The 13,159-nt window shown below is 38.5% G+C and overlaps 1 protein-coding gene across 3 annotated transcripts in view; it reads right to left on the reverse strand.

The window, feature by feature from the left end:
* Positions 1 to 554: 554 nt before the first annotated feature.
* The window catches only part of ccdc18 (coiled-coil domain containing 18), a 33,009-nt gene continuing 20,404 nt past the window's right edge, over positions 555 to 13,159 (reverse strand). Inside the window, exons 19-26 of one of the 3 annotated variants that reach the window (XM_088329619.1) lie at positions 13,007 to 13,106; positions 12,788 to 12,919; positions 10,967 to 11,077; positions 10,750 to 10,887; positions 7,155 to 7,565; positions 3,936 to 4,421; positions 3,801 to 3,869; positions 555 to 806 (exon numbers count right to left, since the gene is read on the reverse strand). In XM_088329619.1, coding sequence (XP_088185745.1) covers positions 786 to 806; positions 3,801 to 3,869; positions 3,936 to 4,421; positions 7,155 to 7,565; positions 10,750 to 10,887; positions 10,967 to 11,077; positions 12,788 to 12,919; positions 13,007 to 13,106 — 1,468 coding nt within the window. In that variant the 3' untranslated portion in view covers positions 555 to 785. Of the gene's footprint in view, positions 807 to 3,800; positions 4,422 to 7,154; positions 7,566 to 10,749; positions 10,888 to 10,966; positions 11,078 to 12,787; positions 12,920 to 13,006; positions 13,107 to 13,159 lie in introns of those variants that run through there. The other 2 variants (XM_088329618.1, XM_088329620.1) reach the window with 2 other exon arrangements.

The following is a 13,159-nucleotide window of genomic DNA, read 5'->3' on the forward strand; positions in this document are numbered from 1 at the left end:
AATGGGCATTTGTTAAAATACTTGTAGGTCAAGAAATTTGTATTTATTTAACCACTATGCTCTTTGACTTACGTGTGCACTGTCTATATCTGTCGTACTGTCTTAGTGTAGTGTGTCCTAGCATAGTGTTTTTTGTTTCTAATTTTCAGAGAAACGCAATTTGAATTCTCTGTTTTTGCTGCAGAATTGACATAAAAAAAGACTGACTTTGATAACGAGGCTCACATAGACAGAGCTGACATGATTGTCCGCCATCTTGTTGTTACAAGTACCCCCAAAGACCAAAAATCTGGTGAAAGGCTGGGCAAAATAAAGAGAACGAATGGTGCAATTTTGGTCACTTTATCTCCGTAGTTTGTATTCTCTCTTCTACGGTTTTAGCACTCGTTTTTGGTTGCACTACACAATGCAGCAAATCATGGTCAAAAATTACACCTTAGATCGATACTGAGCAAAAATTCCCTGCTTGGATTGGAAACCAATACTTGCTAAGATAATAAATGCCTCGGTCACCAGGAGCAAAACAATAACAGACTATAACATTTCTGGAGAACTACAGTAGTAAAAAAATAATGTTTATTAAAGTATTAAAAAAATAAAAAGTATCACTGACTTCAGATATTTTTCATACAGATTAAGTGTTTTAAAAGTAAAAAAAACAAACAAACACATCTGTGGTCATTTCCAGGAACCACAGTAGAGTGCTTTGATTTTAATAATTTAAAGTAACAGAAATACAATTTGACAATGATGATGTAAACAGGACTTCTCTTCTCCAATGTGCATCAGGACTTCTTAGCTCCCATCTGAGGAAAAACATGAAGGTGTCAGTTACACAAAATACTCAGTTTTTTTTTTCCTCTGCCTATTTAGTTATTTACCACACTTTCTGCGTTGCACAAATGTAAATTATTTCAGCATAGAATGTGTTAGCCTGGATTTTTTTAGAATGGAGCAACAATTTCAGCCAGCTCGGATTCTTTTGTCATTGCTGATTTTGAATTGAAGAGTAAAGCAGGGTAAAACCTTTAACGGTGTTTTTAGTTCAGTTTGAGGGTTTAATTTACATAGTTTCTGAAAGAATGGGGCCTCAAACACTTTGTAAGCACATAATTCCTCCACAAATTTAAGTTTTTATAGCACATAAACAACATTGTTTACATATTGCCCTTTCATCAGGCTCCTATAACTTGCTTTGAGGCCAGGGTGCTCAAATTCTTGCACTCCAGACGAATGAAAGCAGCCCTTTGTGAATCGTACTTTGTGCACTATAGTGCCTTGAGATGTTTGGTTGGAACCTTTAACAACTGGGGTCGTAGGAGCACCATTTCCTGGGGTGTGTCTTGGGCAAGTACAGCCTGGTGGCGGCCATGCCCCTCTATGCCAACATACAGTAGGTTTTCACCCGGTCTCAAACCGGGGACCTTTCGCATGTTAGGTGAATGTGCTTAAACACATCTCCTTGAACTAAGAGACTGTCTTCCAGGGTCGAAGCAGAAGTTTCTATCACAGGGGTGGGCAAACCTTTTGAGTTGGGTCCAAGATTTGGCGAAAGGAAATTGACTCAAATCTTGCAAATATTACAATATTGTGTGAGCCAACAATACAATACATGAAATTATGGGGATATGGCAAATGTCATAGATGTGTTTTTTTTTAACCAAAACCACCTGAGATTTGGAAATCATTGGTTAATACAACGGGGTTCACATTAGAAAAAAGCCATCATGTTAAATTTGTTGAGGGGGAAGTCCAAAAAAATGTGTTAACAATAATCGTTGGCTATAATGGAGTTTACCTTTTACTGTCTCGTGCTTCAACATTTGGGATTGTCCCCATGGTGTTCTGCATTCTGATTGGCTAAACGTCTTTGTGAGATATAATTAGAAAAATATAAGAGCACAGCATACAGTACTGTTATCGGTTAAATACTTCGATGTGCGAAAATGTTTTGTCTTTGATTTCAATGTATTGGTGAGTAGTCTTTCAATAATTTAAGAAATAAAACTGCACTATTTCATGAATTTTACCTATTTCATGTTCAGAAAAATAATATTTTTGTACATGGTAAAAACTTTTTTGGGGGGTTTATTCATGTGAAATGAAATGATCTGCATTTATATAGCGCTTTTCAAGTCAATGACTTCCCAAAGCGCTTTACATTGTGCTTCACATTTCCCAATAGCGGCCGTGATCTGTGCAGCCATGTAAGGCGCTAACCTGCTTATTGGGGGTATTGGGGGTTCAGTGTCTTACCCAAGGACACTTCGGCATGTAACACGGACAAGCCGGGATTCAAACTGGGATCCCTTAATCCTAAAACGATCGCTCTACCTCCTGAGCTACTGCCGCCCCATATTCAATAATATATTATTTAACTTAGATAATATTACATCCATTCATCTATTACACTTCCCATTTCCCCACTTCAGAAACAAAAACATGTGAAATATTTAATATTAGAAAAAAACATTTTCTAATATTAACGATCCCCCAAAAGTAAACTTGCATAATATTGACATATTTTAAAGAAATCAATGTTCTGGAAAAACTTTCATTAGGAATTCTGTTTTTTCCTTCTGAAATGAAGGGCTAAATCATTTCATGCTGCTCTAACAAAGTAAACATTTAAAAATGAATATTTAATATTTCTGTCACTAATGATCTTGATCAAGTACACACCCACCTTTCGTGCTCATCTTTATTTATTTTTTTCTGATTCATGAAAGGTTAATGTTCTACTTGCATCATGTGCAAGGGCCTACATTTAAAAAAAAGACTTCTTCTTTGGGGACAATAAAGTGTAAGATTCTCAAATAGTTACTTTGAATATTGGTGGTGTTTTAAAAAGTTTGAAAAAAAGAAATTTGATTATCCCCCTTACTAGCAAGAAAAACCCACTTAAGTTTAGTGTGGTCTACCAATTGTGTAATACATCCTCCTCTTTGATTTGTATGTCAGTAGCTGAGGCTCTGAATTTTCTGACGATTGCTAATTCTAACCCTAAGCCCTTTAAATGTGGTAATTTATGTGCAAATTTTACAAAGCATTGATTTAGGATGGGGCTAAGGAACCTGCGGTGCACTGCTTTAGTGGCTCCCTGGAGCTTTTTCAGAAATGGTTGACACTTGAAAAAGATGTGATCAGCAACTAAGACCGCGTGACAAATGAAACAGTGCGCAAAACCATCAGAGGGCACATTGAACCTTATGAAGAACAGTTGCCAACAGTGCGCAGAGGAAAACTTCATTTGTATGGTCACGTCACAAGATCATCAGGACTGATTAAGATATTTCCCCAGAGTCCAGTCCAAGGGGGGAGGCGGAGAAGAAGAGAGAAGCACTGGGCTGACAACATCAAAGAATGAACTGGTGCCAACTTTGCCACGACCGAAAAACAGGCCAGAAACTGTCAACAGGGGAGAAGACTGTCGAGAGTTACGTCCTTATTGGCGCCCTAACGACTCATGCAGTTGAGGGGTAACCCGTTTGTATATAAATCATTTTATATATCGTGATTTTGTGGTTTTCTGTAAGCGGACAAAATAGGGACATTCTTAACGTTTTCCAATGGCTACGAAATGATTAACTTTTGTGTATGGGTCCCCTTTTGGATTTGATGTAAAATAAGGTTCTAAAAGGCTTTTATCGGGTTCAGACTTGCTTTTGCTTTCTTTCGACCATCGTAGCTTTTTCAACATTTTGGGTTGCCGACCCCATTTAAGGATAATAAATCACGAAATGACAAGCTCACACGACTCAATAGAGGGCTCACATTAGTAAACATTTTATCTTTGTTACCTGACTTCGTTCACTCAGCAATGCTCCCGAAGAGGAACAAGAAGACAGATTCTCCTGATTGGCCAAAGTCTGATTGACAAAACGCATCACGTCTTTCAATGAGCTCACGTGTTGATCTGAAAGAAGCGAACCAACCCGCTCGCCATCTTCTTCTTCTGTGACAATACACGTGGAGCTGGAGCTGCTGTCTCCCGCCATGTATGTAAGAGGGTCGAAGGAGAGCTCGCAACACAATGTTGGGTCAGTGCTGGTGAGTTCCGGCAGGCTGCGATCTACGGAGTTAGGGTAGGACGACACCCAAGGGTGCTGGCCTAGCGCCTCTCTCAGTGTAGCCTGCAGGCTTGGAGGAAGATCTAGGGACAAGTCGTCACTGCAGCTCTGGAGCATTGGATCAAGACCCGCAACAGCTGGAGGTGACGATCCGTTTTCACTGCGAGTGAGTGAAGGAGGGGGTGTGTGTTTGGGGGGCGTGTTGGGAGAGGATGAAGAATTCTCTTTCAGGAATTTGGGTGGACGGACTGACGACAGGCAGCTGACTGGATTGTATGCAGCTGTATTCTGACGTTCAGCAGCTCGTTCCATGCTGGAGATCTTGGCTTGGAGACGAGTCACCTTCGACTCCTGGTGGTGGGATAACAATGCACCAGAGTAATTAGAGAAGTAGTGGTGGTTACAATATGAGATCATAAGGGACCTTAATGTTATTTTGATCTAAAAGATTTTTATTTAGTCCCATCTATTCCATCATTGATGGAAGCTGGAAATGCTAGAATTTCACCAGCTAACACTAGAGCATGGGTCGGGAATACATGGCTCAAGAGCCAGATATGGCTTTTTTTTCATGAGTACATCATGGGTTAGTGATATAAGTAGGCAGATCTCTGCACACATAGGTCCCTCACCTAAATACATGCATATCATTCTTGTTTTTTTAACAAAAGAACACCTTGTTTTGAAATGATTATTTACGACATAAATGGACCTCAACGAGTTTAGGTGGTATATTTCTTGGTATTGGACACAGGCTCTAAGATTATTATTATTTCATACATTTTATCAAATCTCACGTCACAGAGCTAAAAGAAATGTGCTGAAGAGTTAGATTTTGTCTGGAAAGCAGCTTTGGTGGTTTTGTTAGTTTTTTTTCTTAAAATGTATGATGTTGCTGTCAAAAAAGAGCATGAGTCTCTAACGTGGATTACGCCAGGACCAGGTTCCCCCCTAAGACTGGCATGTCCAAAGTCTGGCCTGAACACCAGTTACGGTCCTTGAACACATTTTTACAGGCCTGCGGGCTGTGTCATAAATTTAATATTATGTCGCACGCCAGTAATGTTGACTGCAGTATAAAATTGTAACAAAAAAATTCACCATTTCACCAGATGATGGCAATAGCGCTTTGACCACCTTGCCCTTGGCTTTTTGTGAGAACTTTAGCCCACCCCATTTCCGACATGGCGACTGTAAATAAAAAAAGGTGATTCTGAAGGCCACCGATTCTAGGACAAGTGAAAATTGGAGTATATTTTCACTGAAATCCGAAACAATTGCGTCTGCCTAATTTCCCAAGAGACAGTGGCGGTTATCAAACAATTTGTTATCAACAGGCACTGACAGAAGAAAATCTAACTGGAAAAGAACGCTGTGAAAAGGTGAATTAGCTTGAAGCTGTTTTAACGGCACAGCAGTGCATTTGACCCTTCCAGTCAAATGAAAAAAATGCTACAAAGGCAATTTATGAGGTCGCAAAGCTGATCGCCAAACACTGCAAACCTTTCACGGAAGGCAAATTTATTGAAGTCTGTTCAAAAAATGCCAAGCTGAATAGGAGGCCCTCATACATTTTCAGCTACCCAACCCTGGCCTGCTTTCTGATGGGTTTGGACACCTCTGCCCTGAGAACACTTCAGCAATCCGTGGACAGGTTCGAAAAATAGCTCACTGTAATTAGTTCTTGCAATTTTCTAGTAAGTCTGACTTCTAACTGACATGATGCTTTAGTGGTTGACTTAGAATAATCATAACCGTGCAGTAACATTATGAGATATATTGTGAGCAATGTTCCCTGTAATTTTCCACGGGTCTGAGCATTCACACAAAGTCGGTGAGCAACGCTTCAAACAACAGTGAAACATAATCCCCTGTGAGCAACCATAATCCCAAGTGTGGCAAGATAATTAATTATTAAACATGTCAAAAAACTTGACATTTTTCTGAGTTTCCGGCAATGCAAAATTATTTTTCTCTTTTGAATGAATTGACTGATGTACTATTGCAAAGGTTGTACGGCCTACAAACGTCGTTTGTTTTTACAATTCGTTCACAAGATATCCATTTCTTTTTATTTCCTGACATATTTTGTCGCATAATATTAACATTTTGGGGGGCTTATTTAGTCGGTTGTAAGATACACAACTGTACTTAATCACATTTTTAGTGGAAGAACAATGTTGGCAACAAGATTCACTTGATATAATTAGAAATTATTTGAATGCAACACAAACTTTTTCTTCTTTTTTCCATGTTTTTTTCTACTTTTTTTTTAAAATTCCTTTAAAAAAAAATCTCATTGTCTTTATTTTTTCCAAGCTGTTACTTTTTTCTTTTTGTTCTCTATTTACTTTTTTCCTACATTTCTTTTTTTCTGGCTTTTTTTCCAGAATTTTGCCTCCTTTTTTCCTTTTGTTTCTTTTTTTCTCAGCTTTTCACTACTTTTTCATTTTGGTATTTTTTTCTTTTTTTGTTCCATTTCACCTTTCTTTAAGTCATTTTGTGCATAGTTTTACATAATATTTGGTCATATAAGGATGAAAGAAGCAAAAACAACCTGAAGAGCCATTTAGGATCCGGATCCTTTTAGTGAGCCGAGCCGAAGAAGCCAGTTCTCAATAAACTCTACTAACTTTACTCAACTTCGTTCTACTTCGACTCGACTTCAAAATACCGCATTTAGAACACAGCGTCAGGGGAACGCGTGTATTTTTACCTTCATGCACTGTGACTTTGACTTAATTCCCTTCTTAATTAGCAATTTCGAGCCCTCATTTTTGTGCGCTGGCTAGATTTTATTGTGCGCTGAGAATGTACGAGCAGTGCGCAATTGCGTACGAGCAGTGCGCAATTGCGCACGCGCACAGCTTAAAGTGGAACACTGATTGTGAGAATACATTTTTGCCATATCGCCCAACCATAAAGACTTGTGTATATATAAACATGCAGTATCTATCTATCTATCTATCTATCTAAATACTGTAGAAGTGATTATCTGCTATTTTCATAGGTGGGAACAATAATTATACATTCAAACACTGTTGTGTCATGGGAAATGGGAATTATATCCCAGCCGTGTGTTACCTTGATGAGCAGGGACTCACTTGAGGTCTCCATGGACCTTTGAGCAGAGTCAAGCTGAGTCTGTAGATGAACAACTCGATCTCTGGCCTCTTTGGATTGAGCACTAAACTGCTCAAGTTGTATTTGGAGCAGTTTGTTTTGGGCCTTGAATTTTTCATATAAATTCTGGCTGTTCTCCATCTGAGTCTTGGTCTGCATAAGCCTATTTTGGCTCTGCTCTAACTCAGTCTGGAGATGAGTGACTTGGGTTTTGGTGCGTTCCAACTCCATCTTTGTGTTGTCCAGCTGGTTTCTGGCTTGGTCCAACAGGATTTCTTGCTGCCTGAATTTAGAGGTGAGCTTATCTTGTGAGGAAGACATGTGTGAGGACACGTTGAGGAGATGACCTCGGTTCTGTTGCAGAGACTCCAACTAACCAGATAAAATAGCACAAATTAGCCAATAGTGGAATTTGAAACAAGGCCACCCTGCCAAAAAACACTAAAAGAAGAACATTCTATCTAAGTAATTCTCCAAATGTGATACTGCCTGCACCAAAGTTGGGCTCTCTCTAGTGATGTCATAAATAATTAAAAGATATCCCAAGTACAGTTGCATGTTAATTTAACAATGCTAAATATTTTTTCATGTTTAAAAACAATTGGTTTTTAGATGACATTACTGTGGCTGTACATGACATTTGGACATGTAATGAATGTGAGAATACAATAAATTAAGCAAAACAAGGAACATCTTTTTTCAATTAAAAAAGTGAAACAGAAACAGGCAAAATAAATCCTGTTATTCGTTATAACTGGTGAACTAACAGATTATAATTTCAAACTCATTTGATAGTAAAGCAATACCACCATTGCCCATTTAAGAAAACAGAAACTTCTTTATAGAATCAGTATCACGTTTATAGTTTAGTATACACTCCAAATAAGGAGAGAAGACGTCAATGGATTTTGAATTAGCAAGAACTGGAGAGAGCCTCAACTTCAGATAAGAAATTCCAACCTGTATTGAAAAGCCTTCCCCTTTTTATTAATTCTCCTAGGTTAAAAAAGCAGATCCACCCCGAAGGGTGTGGAAATCAAGAATAGCAACATGACAATGATGTAAGGTAATGCATAATAGTCAAAACAACAAAAATCAGTGAGGTATTATAGTCAAAATTAAAAACTGCATCCTATGAGATCTCCTTTGCAGGTGTCCAATATTAAGGACAGAATAAAATGATCAGCCATTTTTTGAATCGTGAAGATAATTGTATATCCAAGTGGAATAATTATCTCCCTCCGAACAGTGGGTTCGAGCATTCCTAAAACATGACGTATAAAGATCAGAGGTTTACTGTCATGATTACTGATTCGGGGCACCTGCGGCTGCCCCGGTGTCTCCAACAGCCCTGGTCGCTGATTGGCTCCTTGCCACTTTTTAAACCCCCCGACTCCCTGTTACCGGCATCCGATCGTTGCGAACCTTCAGCTCTCGCTTAGGCAAGCCTTCCGAACCTGACTACCTGTTTTTGACTCCCATACATTTCCCGGCTTCGACCTGTTTCCGTTTGATCACGTCTCTGCTCCTGCGCCCCGGTGACCCGACCGGCTTTTCCTTCTTCGACACCGCTATCGCGACCTGCTCCCCACAATCAACGATCACTGGATCGTGGGTGCCAGCTTACGTCTCTTTTCAAATAAAACTAAGAAAGTAACGCAATTGGGTTCCCGTCTCCGTTCCTGGTTCCTGACATTTACAAATGATTTAAAGCAGAGATTGGTACCAAAATAATTCAGGAGTCACAAATTCAACAGCAAATATCGTACGCTTTCCTCCTCTTTGACACCTGATTCAAAAAGATCAGACATTTCATCTTGCCTCTACTAAGCTTGTTGCTTTACAGGAGGAGGAAACCATCTGAAACATGAAGATCGGAGTATGTGACTTCTGCCTGTTCAAGCGTTACATTTATTATTTAATTACAATAGAGTTCAATAATAATTGTATTCTTTTTTTCGTTTTCTTCTAGGGAATTAACGTAGATTTTGTGCTTAAAATACACTCAACATTCATCAAATTGCCTTGGGGAATCATCATTGTATTTTCCATATAATTGGTGCATTGGTAACATTCAAAACTGTCCAATGTAATAGAGGTGTACAATAATATTTTCCATTTTATAAATATGTGAATAGACTTCATGTTAATAGCAATCAACATCTCAGTTTTTCAATAAACTTCTGCGTATGCCAGTGTAAGTGTTACAATTTAGGTAATTTTGGTGCTACTCGACAAACCTCGTATTTTCTAGGGTAACAGGCCTAAAATGTTTGTGATGCGCACTTCATTGTTACCAAATCTTATTTTGGCATCACCAATGTCGGAAGTAATGTGTTACCAAAGAATGTGTTCTTGATAAGAAAATTCTGTAACTCAACTGTGATACATTATGGTGCATTGTCTGCTACTTTTTAAGCTACTTCACTTACTAGGTATTACGCAATCCTCATTCCACCACTGTAAATATGTCTGGCTACAAAATACAAATAGATAGATAGATAGATAGATACTTTGTTCATCCCCGAAGAGAAATTCACATTTCCAGCAGCATCCCTGAGCTGAGAACAATCGAAAATAACACGGGAGCTGCTGGAGTGGCTGCCATTCGTGACGGCGCCGGAAGAAAAGATTCAATTTGAATCATGTACAAACAAACAAACAATTGAATCATGTACAAACAAACAAACAAACAAAATATTCATGTTTCAATAAGTGGAGTGTTAATAAAATGGGGGGAAAATAAATGAATAGTTTCAGTAGCACCGTCTCAAGCAAAGAGTACAAGTACTCTTAATTTCTCCCTACGGTATATACTCACATCTAAGCCGTATTTGCAACTATAAAACAAAATTGCAAATTCAAGGGGTCAGTTTATATGCACGTATTTGGTTGTGTGACACCAGCAGCGAATGGTAGAAAGCGCGTGGGGAGGGGGCGTGGCTTATACAGGAACAACAAAATCAATGGACCAAATGGTCAAAGAGTGCTGTATTTTGGCCTTTTTTGTTTGTAAAAATTATTTTTGCAATACACTGGATGGAGAAAAAAAACACATCTTGGACATAAACAGAGAAGGAAATCTTCAAGTGGTGTGAAGACAAAGACAAAATGGATATGGAGTGTCTTGGCTGTGTTCGTTTGCAAGCTGCCAAGATTGCACAAGCCAAGAAATATGAAGGGTTCACTTCTTCCACAGGTTGGTGCATATGTCTTCCATTTCTTTTGTTACGTGTTTTTTAAATGCAGTTTTAGGGAGATGGCTTCAATTTGAGTAGTCACGGTAATAGTTTCTTTAAGAGTAACGTGCTACTTTCACGTGTTAATAATCTGGAGGGTAACACAATTACTTTCTAAATTAAGTAACTAATAACTGTAACTACCGGTAATTACTTTTTTTTTTTTTTCAATAAGGCGCCTAACACTGGGCGTCACATCAACTACTAATGCGACCAGTAAATGACAAATATGTGGCTAATTACAAGACTGTCAAATTTGGAACAACAGAAAACGCTTGATTTGCAAAATGTATCAAAAAGATTCTAATGGGTTGTACCTCCTTGTTGTGTTGCTCCCGCTCCAGATTCAGCTGCCGCTCTAAAGAAGCAAGCTCATTCTTTAACCTGGCTTCCGACTGCTGCCACTGCATCTTCTTCTGGGACAGTTCCTCGTCGTTTTGGTGCAGCCTCTTTTCCTATGAACGTACGCACACATTAGGGAGGGTACCACTTGCTGTCATGTGACAAGATACAGCGCATGAAAAGAGCGCTTACCAACTCCTCTTGCAACCTGATGTTGTCCAGTTGTGATGAAAGCACTTTACAGTGACACCGGGCTTTCTCAAGTTCCTCCAGTAATGTGTCAAGTCTCTGCTGATGGGATTCCTTTAACACACCACCATGGAGTAACATCAAATTAGATTTTAATCATTGGAATGATCTTCCATCAAATAAGGTATACTGTGATGTAAATCAAAAAAAACATTTTAACACAGACACTAAAAATATAAGAACATCTAATGGCCGAACATTACCTTTGTTTTGAAGATAGAAAAAAAAATTACATTAACAGTCTCAATTGCAGTTTGCATTTTTGTTTTAAAGCTATCAGCTTATTGTGTAAAAAGTTTGTGACATGGTGTCTTATTCAGTGTGTCCTAGTAGTAAAAAACACTTTATTAAATAAAGAAAACAATATGGATTTGAATAATAAGCATGAACTACACCGTAACTACAGCACAACAAATGAGTTAAAACGGAGAGTCTGAAACATGCTGTGGCATTCATGTAATGACTTATACAAGACTGGACAGTTAAAAAAACGTATGTCTGAAGAAACTGCAAGGTCATCATCAAGTTGTCTCTTTGAAGCACAGCATGTTTAAGAGCAGGGAGTCTGCTCAGCGGGCCAAAAATTGTTTGATACAAGAAAAGTATATTTATTTCTGGCGGCATTGTGTATTAATTGGCACCTCCAAGTGGCAAAAATGCAAGAGCTGTCATGTAAAAATGCTTTTTTTTAGATATAGGGAAGTTAATACATTTGTATAAATTTTACATAACACGAGCCCCATCTAGAGGGCGCTGCCATGATTGACTGCCATCAAAAACCAATAACCTCGTGAAAATGAGAAAGAAAATGGTGCAGGTTGGTCACTGAGTCTCCATAGCTTGTAATCTTCCTTGTGTTTTGTAACTTATTTTCAGTTTCACTACACAATACATGAACATTTAATGGTAAAAAATTACAGTGTCCTTTAAATTGCTCTTGATTTAATATTACTTGAAATTTTAGTTACATGCACGTTTTTTTTTTGGGGTACTCTGGTTAGTAGCGTTCCATAGTGCAGTGTTAGCACATTTGCCTAACATGCGAAAGGTCCACGGTTCGAGACCTGGTGGAAACATTTGTTTGCCTGGAGAGGGATGGACGCCACCAGGCTGTACTCACCCAAGACACACAACAGGAAATTGTACCCCAACGACTCTAGTGGTTAAAGGATCAAAACACCTACCCGCCCACTCGGATTAGTACCAAAGGGTTATTGTCTTCTTGAAGAGTGATTGCAATATATGTTTAAAATAATTGGGATTTTCTTTTGTCTGCAATCACTCAGTCCAAAAAAGACCCACAAAATAAGTCATCTAAAGAGCTGCAATGCCACTAACTGTAATTGGACCACTTGGTAAATTTATCTACAACACAACTGCTCCTTATGTTCTGTGTTTTTTCTAAAGCTGTCACATGTGTTGTACTTTAATTTCGACTAGGACATTTCCTTACAAGATAATAGGACATGGCACATTGTGACCCAATACTAATTAGTTTTTCCTGACCTTGACCACATAGCCAAACACAAATGTATGGATTATAAAATCTAGGGGTGTAATTTGTCCAATAAAACTTAGACTTGTATAGATTTTTATGTTACTGGTGGCCACATTATATATATATGTATATATATATATATATATATATATATATATATATAATTATTATTTTTAAATCCATAACCACAAGATGTATAAAAATAGAAGAATTGGTCCTTGATGCTTTTCTTGTAACAAAACAAACTTTGAGCCATTTTTGATCACCTTCGTTTCCCCTAAGTCTCTCTCCGTGTCTCTCAACTCTTTCTCTTTGGCCTCCAGACTTTGCTGCAGTACCTTCATCTTAATCTCCATTTCTTGCTTGTGCTCCCTGATGGCCACATCGAGCTGGCCTAACTGAGAAACAGAAGTCCAGATGGAATCATATGAATGTATTGTTTACTAAATACAACTGATGGTGCACACGTTTAGTTTTTTCAATACCAGTGTTGCTCTTTGCTGGAGTTCACCCTGTCTTTCCTTTAGTGCAATGTCCATGTCTAAAACCTCATGAGTTCTCTCTTCCAACTCCTTCTGAGTCTCACTGCAAACACGCGCACGCAAAAAAAAAAAAAACACACACGCGCACACACACAC

This window comes from Urocampus carinirostris, chromosome 1 (assembly GCF_059441175.1).
Source record: "Urocampus carinirostris isolate Australia breed hairy pipefish chromosome 1, RoL_Ucar_1.0, whole genome shotgun sequence".
Lineage (NCBI taxonomy): Eukaryota > Metazoa > Chordata > Actinopteri > Syngnathiformes > Syngnathidae > Urocampus > Urocampus carinirostris.